This window comes from Littorina saxatilis, linkage group LG12 (genome assembly GCF_037325665.1).
Source record: "Littorina saxatilis isolate snail1 linkage group LG12, US_GU_Lsax_2.0, whole genome shotgun sequence".
Classification (NCBI taxonomy): domain Eukaryota; kingdom Metazoa; phylum Mollusca; class Gastropoda; order Littorinimorpha; family Littorinidae; genus Littorina; species Littorina saxatilis.
Window position 1 is genome coordinate 57,699,664 of NC_090256.1, and position 11,139 is coordinate 57,710,802.

Sequence of the window (11,139 nt, forward strand, 5' to 3'; positions counted from 1 at the left end):
CACCACTGTCACATTTCAATGTGCCAAGAGCAGTAACATGTAGATATCGACTGTCCGCTCAGTAACAATGGAACTTTTGTTTGTACGGTTCTAATACGGCTGAACACAGCCACTTTTTCTTATAACAAAAGAGTGAAAACCACAAGAACACTACACTGTGACTTTCCGAGCCACACAGTCTGTATAGCACAACACGGGGATACGAACAGGAACAAACAGAAATGGAATTGGGGGAATCAGTCAGAACTAGAGTTTATGGGACATAATGTGGTTATAATTATGTTAAGGTGTGACACGCACTATTTTACATTAGCGTGTGAAGAGAGAGAGAGAGAGAGAGAGAGAGAGAGAGAGAGAGAGAGAGAGAGAGAGAGAGAGAGAGAGAGAGAGAGCAAATTGGCAATGACAATTCTTTATTTAACAAGGGTAATTGAGTAAGAATTGAGTAAGCATTGACCTGCTTTTTATATTTAGTCAAGTTTTGACTAAATATTTTAACATCGAGGGGGAATCGAAACGAGGGTCGTGGTGTATGTGCGTGTGTGTGTCTGTGTGTCTGTGTGTGTGTGTCTGTGTGTGTGTGTGTGTGTAGAGCGATTCAGACTAAACTACTGGACCGATCTTTATGAAATTTGACATGAGAGTTCCTGGGTATGAAATCCCCGAACGTTTTTTTTCATTTTTTTGATAAATGTCTTTGATGACGTCATATCCGGCTTTTCGTGAAAGTTGAGGCGGCACTGTCACGCTCTCATTTTTCAACCAAATTGGTTGAAATTTTGGTCAAGTAATCTTCGACGAAGCCCGGACTTCGGTATTGCATTTCAGCTTGGTGGCTTAAAAATTAATTAATGACTTTGGTCATTAAAAATTTGAAAATTGTAAAAAAAAATAAAAATTTATAAAACGATCCCAATTTACGTTTATCTTATTCTCCATCATTTGCTGATTCCAAAAACATATAAATATGTTATATGCGGATTAAAAACAAGCTCTGAAAATTAAATATATAAAAATTATTATCAAAATTAAATTGTCGAAATCAATTTAAAAACACTTTCATCTTATTCCTTGTCGGTTCCTGATTCCAAAAACATATAGATATGATATGTTTGGATTAAAAACACGCTCAGAAAGTTAAAACAAAGAGAGGTACAGAAAAGCGTGCTATCCTTCTTAGTGCAACTACTACCCCGCTCTTCTTGTCAATTTCACTGCCTTTGCCATGAGCGGTGGACTGACGATGCTACGAGTATACGGTCTTGCTGAAAAATGGCATTGCGTTCAGTTTCATTCTGTGAGTTCGACAGCTACTTGACTAAATATTGTATTTTCGCCTTACGCGACTTGTTTTACATCTGCCAGGCCCTCGCCTTAAAGAGGGACTGGTCTAAAATGATTGCAGAATCAAAAATAAATTTTCATTTGATTAATATACTTACACAACTCACATATATATAAGCATTAACTTCAGTTTGGTGCTTTGAGACATTGAAGTACTGACCCTGGTAAGAGGGGGAGGTAACCGCATGAAAAACTTCATGTCCTTTGACATAGTCCGTTATGGTTACCTCCCCTCGGTCTCCTGCGAAACTGCGGGAAACCTGACCGGTAATATAATTCCTCACTGAAAACAAACCCCTTGGGAAACATTAAAAGAAACGTTAGCGGGGTAGGTCGGGAGGGTAATAACTATGTGAGTTGTGTAAGTATATTAATCAAATGAAAATTTATTTTTGAAATTTTCGATTAAATTACAAATTCTTACATCAACACATATATAGCAGATTGCTAATATAGGTGGTGGCCTACTCACTTATGATCTAGCGAGTATTTGCCCTGCAGCTACCATAGCTGGAAGACAACTGCTACCGTCCTGGTGAGTGCTTGCAACGTCGCGCAGGTATAGTAGTTGAGTAAAATGACCTCGGACCTCCAATACGCTGCGCTGAGGACTTAGAAAATTCTTCCGGACTTGAGTATCACCAGCGAAGCGGCCCAAGCTCTAGCTTCGTGAGTCCTGACTGATCTGAGAGGAAGGACTGACTGCCTCCCCCCTTTTCTCTCCCACCACTCGTATGCTTGCCTTATGAGAGTGGAAGACCATCAAGCGAGCGTAACCTTTGAGATGTCTTTGCTTCTTTTGGTATTTATTGAAATGAAAATAAATTTTTGTTCCCTTGCTCTGATCGGAGCAGTGCGAGACAGGTAAGCGCTAAGAACTCGGACCGGGCAATTAGTGATATCAGGGTCACCTGGTGACAAGATTTTGCTAAGGCACTGAATTGAGATTACGGGAGATGGTTGTCCAGGTTTCTGTTTTTTCGCTATGAAATCTGGACGAAAACGAAGTGTTATTGATCCGTCTTTCTTAAACGAAAAATCTTTAGCAAGACCAGAGAGGGCGTGAATCTCACTACCTCGCCTTGCAGAGGCGAGAAAAATCAGCATTAGAGCTTTGCGCGTCAAATTAGATAAGCTTGCTTTGTGTAGCAGCTCGAAGTCTTGAGACCTTAAGAATTCTAAGACGAGCAACAGATCCCATGCTGGGATTGGTGTTTTTGCTTTAGCTGAACTTAATGCGGTGCCTTTGATGACTCCTGCTATTACACCGCATAGGGTGATAGAGTGTCCTAGCTGTTTTAGTGTAGCCGAAATGGCAGAACGTCTGACTCTTAATGAGGACGGGGAACGGCCTTAGGCGGCTAACGAGAGATGATTGGCGACATGCATGGACCGTGGCGAGACGGGGTTCACTCCGTTTTCCGTGCACCATTTCGTTCATACGGTCCAATGAGAAGAGTAAACAGAGGTAGTAGAGCTTCTATGTGCCTTTTGAACCAGGTTTAGGGTCAATTCTGAGGAGCCAGAGCGTACCCTATGCCAGAAAACTGGGAATGCCTGGGAATAGAGCCTGGCAGAGGTGGTCATCTGTTCGGCCGTAACTTTGTCCAGAGCGGCGAAAAGAACAGCCGCGTCTTTTTCAACAGCGTTGGGCCTGAACTTGAATGGTGCCAGAGAAGCGGTCACTGAACGTGACAAAGATCTTATAAGGGTCTCGGAGAGGGAAGCCAACTCGAGCGAAACCGGAAGCGCAGCAGCTACGGGAGTCAAAGACTGGTGTGGTTGCTGACTTTGCACCAAGACCCCTGCGACACCTGGATGACCGCCAGAGGGAGGTATAGACAAACCTTGCAAGACGTGACCTTGCACTGGCCGAGTCCCTGAAGAGACATGCATATCCGAACTCCCCCCTTGGGTGAGAGACAGTAGAGGCCAGCCAGGGAGAGACCTTTCTCCCGAAAGAGATTGCCTAGGCGTACCACGTGTACTATAAGGCAGGTCAGAGAAACCGGAAGTGCGGAGGGCGGAGGGCATCGGCGGAACACCGGTGATGGTGGCCGCAGGCACCCTCAACGAGGCGAGTGAGAGCGCGCGCTCTTGTCCCCAACAGAAGGGGAAAGGGGGAGCTGCTCGGTGAAGACACCCTCTCCCTCTGAAATTCAGAGTGCACCAGGCTGCGAATCTCTGGAATCAAAGAGCTCAACAAAGTTGCCACGAGAGAGCTAGTCTCTGGTGGGGTAACAGAGGTAGAAACGGACGAAGTCCCCCCAGGGACGCTAAGTTCGCCCGGGGATGAAATAGGTACGGAAAAGAAGTATTATTCACGGTATCAGTAACATGAACTGCAGCTTTCGTCACTCTTTTATGAGAGGACTTAGGTTTAGGAGTACCCTTGACCTCTCCCTTTGAGCCACGTTTGGTTTTGTCCGAATCAGCCATGCTGACATGCCAAAATGACGGCCGAAAATGCTACTGAAATAACACAGTCTACAACTGTGGTTAGATAACAGCATCTAAAAAGCAGAATGAATGCCAAAAAGGAAAGGTCTCACCAACTGGGAAGACACTGGAGAGAAGTAGACGGGTGGTGACCGGTGGGAAACCTTGCAGAAAGCAAAGTAGTGAACGGTCACCTCAGAGCGAAAACATGCAACCGTTTGCTCTCGTTGAAAAAGTCGTATGACTAGACCACATGCTGTGGAGAGGTAGTGACGTCACACATGCCATAGGGGAGATAACCCCCAAGGACTAGCGCACTTACCAACGCACTGAGGCAGCACTTTTTTTGTGGGGTTGCTTCCCTTAAAGGCCTACTAAAGTGCAACATTTTTATTGCTTAAATGGAAAGAGCTGCATATCAGGATACCAAATATATTAAACAAAACAATTTCTTCCGCTCCGATCACCCGTAGTCGGCCTGAGAAAGTGCTCAATCTCACCTGTAATCAGCGAGAAGGGAAGCAACAGACAATTTTTTGCTACTGCTTCTCTCCCCTGAAAGTGACGTCATGAGTGGTGTATGGCTACCATGATGTCGAACGCGGATGAGTCTGAATTGCAGCTTTCGTGCGAAAGCAGTGACTTTGAATCGGAGTTGGAAACATCGGAACTACCGTATTCTGGAGCGATAGACATAGAGAAATACCAGTTCGAACCGCAAAGTTCAAGTGATGAAGACGAAAGACCGGAAAGACCAGCAGAAGAGGTCGGTCTGACTAAATACTACGCGACCGCACGCGGCCTTGCACTACCTTGCGCTACCAAACTAAAGCATGGACATGTACTATTTTTTTTTTATATATATATAGTATCTTCACAACATTATCTGACTTTATACCAAGTTTTAAGTCACAGAAATAAAAAATAAGGGAGTTATGATGTATTTTGCGACGATCTATCGAGCGAAAGTGAAAGCATCGTGGTTCAGCGTCCGACCATGTTCGCATTGATCTAAGAACGCAGGCTCAACCTCAAAATAAAGAATGTTCATGTAATATTTTTATATATATCTAGAATCTTCACAACATTATCATACTTTGTGCCGAGTTTTAAGTCACAGAAATAAAAAAATAAAGAAGTTATGATGCATTTTCGAAGAGCTAGCGAGCGAAAGTGCAAGCATCGAATATCTGCGTCCGACCATGTTCGCATTGTTTTTAGAACCGCAGGCACGACCATAAGTTAAAGTACGGTTGTTTAATATTCTTATATATCTAGTATCTTCAGGACATCATCTGCCTTTACACCGAGTCTTAGGTCACAGAAATAAAATAAAAATACGGGAGTTATGATGTATTTTGGAAGATCTAGCGAGGATGATAATGATGATGGAAATTATGATAATGATGGTTATGATAATGATGATGATGATGATGATGATGATGATGATGATGATGATGATGATAATCAGTGATGGTGATACTCGAATGAATGGACCAAAAGAGAGCGATAACTAGAAAAATGAACATCAGCATGTACAACAACAACAACAACAACAACAACAACAACAACAGAAGCGTGTGAGTGTGTGTGAGTGTTTGTTTGTGTATACGTGAGTGTTCGTGTGTGTGTGTGTGTGTGTGTGTGTGTGTGTGTGTGTGTGTGTGTGTGTGTGTGTGTGTGTGTGTGTGTGTGTGCCGTGGTGTGTGTGTGTGGTGTGTGTGCCCGGTATGTTCATGCAATATTCGTATAGATCTAGTATTTATCCTACATACGTGAGAGAGACACCCGTGAGATAATAATAGTTAAAATGACACGTGTGTATATCATGTAAATGAGGTCATGTCAAGCAAGTCTGGCAGGGACCTGTTTTTCCACTGCTTTATGATGCCAAAGTCACCGAGACAAACGTCATTATAGAAACAAAAATTGCGCTGGCTAATTACCCTCGATAAATCTTTAGAACTAACACGTCACGCCACACTTTCAGAGTGACGTTTCTTTGCTTTGACGTAATAGATTGCACGAGGTTTTACTAGAAGAGATCGAGGTTCCAAAACGTTCGAAACTCTATTGACCGGAACCCTACTGGCCTAAATACTACATGCATGATGTCGTCGTGGAATTACTGCGTAACTCCATTCTTGGCGATTTTGATGTTTTGGTCCCTTAGATCATTTAGTCATTCATTCTCACTGAGAAATATTCTCTCAAATACGTCGATACGAAAATGTGTGTGTGTGTGTGTGTACTATTTGCGAATATTGACACATACACGCACGAGTGCGAACGTGCGCACGTACACTGTAACACACACACACACACACACACACACACACACACACACACACACACACACGCACGCACGCACACACACACACACACACACACACACAGACAGCTGACAGACACAGACACTGACTCACTCAAACCTCAAGCACAGACGCACACACAAACAGTAACACAAACACACACACACACTGACACACCGTGCACACACACACACACTGCACACACACACACACTGGGCACACACACACACACTGACACACCGGGCACACACACACACTGACACACCGCCGGGGCACACACACACACACACACACACACACCAGGCACACACACACACACACACACAAACACCAGGCACACACACACACACACACACACACAAACACTCACGTATACACAAACAAACACTCACGTATACACAAACAAACACTCACACACACTCACACGCAGACTTTTGTTGTTGTTGTTGTTGTTGTTGTACATGCTGATGTTCATTTTTCTAGTTATCGCTCTCTTTTTGCTCCATTCATTCGATCATCATCATCATTATCATAATCATCATTATCATAATTTTCATCATCATTATCATCACCCTCGCAGTCAGAGTTAAAATGCAAACTGCATATTCTCGAATTTTGATTTGGTGTCCCAAACTTCGGACCAAAATCCGCTCTGCAAGTTTGCACAAACTTGACCCACTGCCTCCGAGTTTCGGCATCATCAGGAAACCTGTGCATGGTATGGCCCTTACCATGATTGTTGCTGCACTCAGCGACAGCACAGGCGAAGCCATATCTTCTCCGCTTCGAAGATGGAATCTCTTTTTGAACATACGTACTCGCAGTGGCAGCGCTACTATCACCGTCGGCCATGTTGCTCTTGAAGGCCGTGTTACACTCATGACGTCACTGGCACCGGGGGTGTCTCTCGCAGAATGGACAGGTGCGCGGAATCGGTTTTTATTCAATAAAAAATCAGCCACGCAAAATTTTACAAAATGGTCTTCGGAACATTTACCAGATTGCTATTACACATGTTTTCGGCGAATAAAAATTTTGCACTTTAGTAGGCCTTTAAAGTTTTGACGAGAGAGCATAATTATTTCAGACCTGTAGCATCTTGGACTATGTCAATGCTCATATGTGATTCGGCGTAAGAATATGTAATTTAATCACATATTTACACGGACATTCAAGTAGAAAAAGATAGAGAAAAACAACAACAACATATGAATATTTACACACTAAAAATTATACGCAAATACTAAGCGTCATGCAAAAATGACGTCTTCCTAATAAAAAATCAGAGAAAAACAACACAAGAAAATGCCCTAAAAAATTTGTACATCAATTTTGATAAAAATCCGTTTAGTACTTTTGTAGGTATGCTTTGCACTACAGATGGACAGACAGACAAACACAACACACACACACACACACACACACCAGAGAGACAAACCTCATCCTCCACCCTCGTTAAATCCTTCAGTCAAATATTGACTGAATGGTTGAAAACAAAAAAAGGAAATGAACAAAAGCTGTCAAAAAACAATAACTCACCTGCAAAATACTGAATTTTAATGACATAGAACTTCTGATTGAAACTGTCATTGCTACAATTAGAGAATGGGCGATCAAGTGATAAAGCAGAATTTCAATGCAGAATGTCAAGAACCATCTAGCTCTAACAGCAGCTGTCTATACAAAAGTTTCTGTGAAATGTGTACTTGGAATTTCCAGAGTAAATCTGAGGCAATAATAACCATATAGTACCTCATATTACCAGCTGGATTTATAGGAATGAAAGCCCCTTACTATGAGAAGCTGTGAGGAACAGCAAAGTCACTGCAGCAGACTGCGGATATAAAGTGACATCCTACAGATGTTACTGAAATTCTAGCATAACTGGGAATGCAGGAGAAGAAGAAAACAAGTCGCGTAAGGCGAAATTACTACATTTAGTCAAGCTGTGGAACTCACAGAATGAAAGTGAACGAACTGCATTTTTTCACAATGACCGTAGTCCGCCGCTAGTGCAAAAGGCAGTGAAAGTGACGAGCCTGTTTAACGCGGTAGCGGTTGCGCTGCGCTGCATAGCACGCTTTACTGTACCTCTCTTCGTTTTGACTTTCTGAGCGTGTTTTTAACCTAAACATATCATATCTATATGTTTTTGGAATCAGGAACCGACAAGGAATAAGATGAAATTGTTTTTAAAACGATTTCAGAAATTTAATTTTAATCATAATTTTTATATTTTTAATTTTCAGAGCTTGTTTTTAATCCGAATATAACATATTTATATGTTTTTGGAATCAGAACATGATAAAGAATAAAATAAAAGTAATTTTGGATCGTTTTATAAATAAATAATTTTAATTACAATTTTCAGATTTTTTAATGACCAAAGTCATTAATTAATTTTTAAGCCTCCATGCTGAAATGCAATACCGAAGTCCGGCCTTTGTCGAAGATTGCTTGGCCAAAATTTCAATCAATTTGATTGAAAAATGAAGGTGTGACAGTGCCGCCTCAACTTTTACAAAAAAACGAATATGACGTCATAAAAGACATTTATCGAAAAAAAGAAAAAAACGTCTGGGGATATCATACCCAGGACTTGACTTATTCCTGTAGACTCCCTGTGGAGCATAGGGCCGCCTGGATGCAAAGGTCTTTCAGCCGGTCCCAAGCCCGGATAAAGGAGGAGGGTTGGGCGTGGGGTTAGCAACTCCACCCCGCCAAAAAACCAACTTGCTACAGAAACCGCAACATACCCAGGAACTCTCATGTAAAATTTCATAAAGATCGGTCCAGTAGTTTAGTCTGAATCGCTCTACACACACACACGCACAGACAGACACACACACACACACACACACACATACACCACGACCCTTGTCTCGATTCCCCCTCTATGTTAAAACATTTAGTCAAAACTTGACTAAATGTAAAAAGGAAAATAAAAGTATGTTCTTCAGTCAGTGCTTGTGCAGTAACTAAAATTTGACACTTAAAGTTTGACACTTCAGTCTGATGCCAATGTAGGTGGTATATGTACAGTGTAGTACAACTCCATTGTCTTCTCCCTTGCAACTAGACACTGCAGCTCAGAAGTCCCTCCTGCCAACATCCTCTCCTTATTTTCACTACCTTTCCTTCTACCCTACCTCCTCCCTCCTGAGCTCTGCGCCAGAACACTGAACCCTTCCCAATCCCTATTCCACATCCCCCCTCCCCCAAAAAAAGAAGAAAAAAAAAAAGACACAACAAATTCACCTGGATAATGTATCGCCTCCAAAATCATATACAGGCATCAAAATCAACTTACATGTGGTGCCGATCCACCAGAAAGGTACATGTGCTCTGGTTGTCTCGAGTACTTTTTCCTCAGCAGCACTGCTGTCTCGTAGCTTAGCAGTGAGCCCAAACTGAACACAGAGAAAATACTTCATGTGATTGATCATCGCCCTTTTCACCACTGCAAGCATCTTCTTATTATATATATACAGTTGTCACTAAATGACTTGGTGGTCAATGTTGGCACAGCTAGGGTACTGTGAACTTGTTCAGAATGACAGTGGACCCCCCTCTTTATAAGAAAATGGGATTGCATGTGTGTGCATGCTAGTGTGTCTGTGTATGTGTTTGCTTGTGTGTCTGCATGTGTGTGTTTATGTGTGTGCATCAAAACCTGAAGAATACTTAAAAAGAAATAAATTCAAAGAACAACTAACAAACAAAACAAACAAAAAAGAGACACAATAAAATGACAGAAAGAAGGGAAATAGGATACAAAAAGAAACTGACTTTCAAAAAAACAAAACAAAACAACAACAGACTTTCAGACCTATGGCCAAAGAAGATGAATGGCTTGTCACCAAGTTCATTGGCAATGGTGGAGGCGATCTCAGTCAATGTCTCTTGTGGTGATGTACACAGCTCCTCTCGGAATCTTGACTCTCTTCCTCTCAATGTGATCCCATGCACTGCAATGTAAATCATCAAAAACCATCAATAGTCTACTTTATGTTAGACAAAAACAGCAGGAAAGCTTAAGATTAAGAAAGAAAATAAGAAAATTGCCCTCACATTCTTCTTCTACAATTACCACATCCTATCTCCCATTCCCCAAATGTCCCCCCTCCCCCCCCCCCAGTTCTCCCCCTACACCCCCATCCCACCATTGCCCCATTTCAGCAACCAGCTGCTTTATATATATTACACTGAATGGAACATGTTTACCATTTTCACTAACATACAGTGAGTTAGTATATGTTGTGCATTCTTCAATAGTAACAATACAGGTGTATACAAGATATACATGAAGACACATGAAATTGAAAGATGCATGAAATGTACCCTCTATGTTTGGAGCCAGATCCTTTCCCCAGGCAGCGTAGAAATTTGAGCCCCCGCCAGCCCACGGGAAACAGATCAGGCGATGTGTCGCATCAGGCCGAGGAAATCGACAGTTCATTGGAGACTGGGACGCCATGGCTCACTGTGTTGAAAGCAGATGACAGTACACATGTAGAAATCTATTTATAGTTTTCATATTACTAAGGTAAGACTACCTGCTAAAACATTACTCCTTATGCAGACATGGATCGATATGATCCAGATGTAAGAATTACTGTTTATTTTCTCTGTGTCTGTCTGCATGTCTGTTTGTCTCGCACATATACACACTCTCTCTCTCTCTTCACACAAACACAAACGCACACATGCTCACTGACTGTTGTGCACATTGAGTTTTTTACCCCAAAGGGATCTATAGAATTCTGAAACATGTACTGCAGTTATTATCACATTTCTGATTTGCTATTTAACTGATCGAGTGTTGCTCGAGTGTTGCTTTCGTAAATTTGATGCACATTTCTGTTTCCATTGTTAAACAATGAACAAAAACAATGAATGTAACAAAAATAATCAAAGTAAAATATAAAAATAAAGTAAAACCCGATCATCCAGAAGTGAGGATAATCGTTCTACCTACTGCTGTGTGCACTGTTTATAAATATAGAACATCAATTTAATAAAACAAACCATGCATATTGCAAAC

The 11,139-nt window shown here is 41.8% G+C and overlaps 1 protein-coding gene across 2 annotated transcripts in view; it reads right to left on the reverse strand.

Moving 5' to 3' along the window:
• Positions 1-11,139, reverse strand: part of LOC138982361 (S-acyl fatty acid synthase thioesterase, medium chain-like) — a 36,955-nt gene that overhangs the window by 25,442 nt on the left and 374 nt on the right. For both annotated transcript variants that reach the window (XM_070355615.1, XM_070355614.1), the window contains exons 2-4: positions 10,437-10,578; positions 9,925-10,063; positions 9,406-9,505 (exon numbers count right to left, since the gene is read on the reverse strand). In XM_070355615.1, the coding sequence (XP_070211716.1) occupies positions 9,406-9,505; positions 9,925-10,063; positions 10,437-10,572 (375 nt within the window). In that variant the 5' untranslated portion in view covers positions 10,573-10,578. The remainder of the gene's footprint in view (positions 1-9,405; positions 9,506-9,924; positions 10,064-10,436; positions 10,579-11,139) is intronic.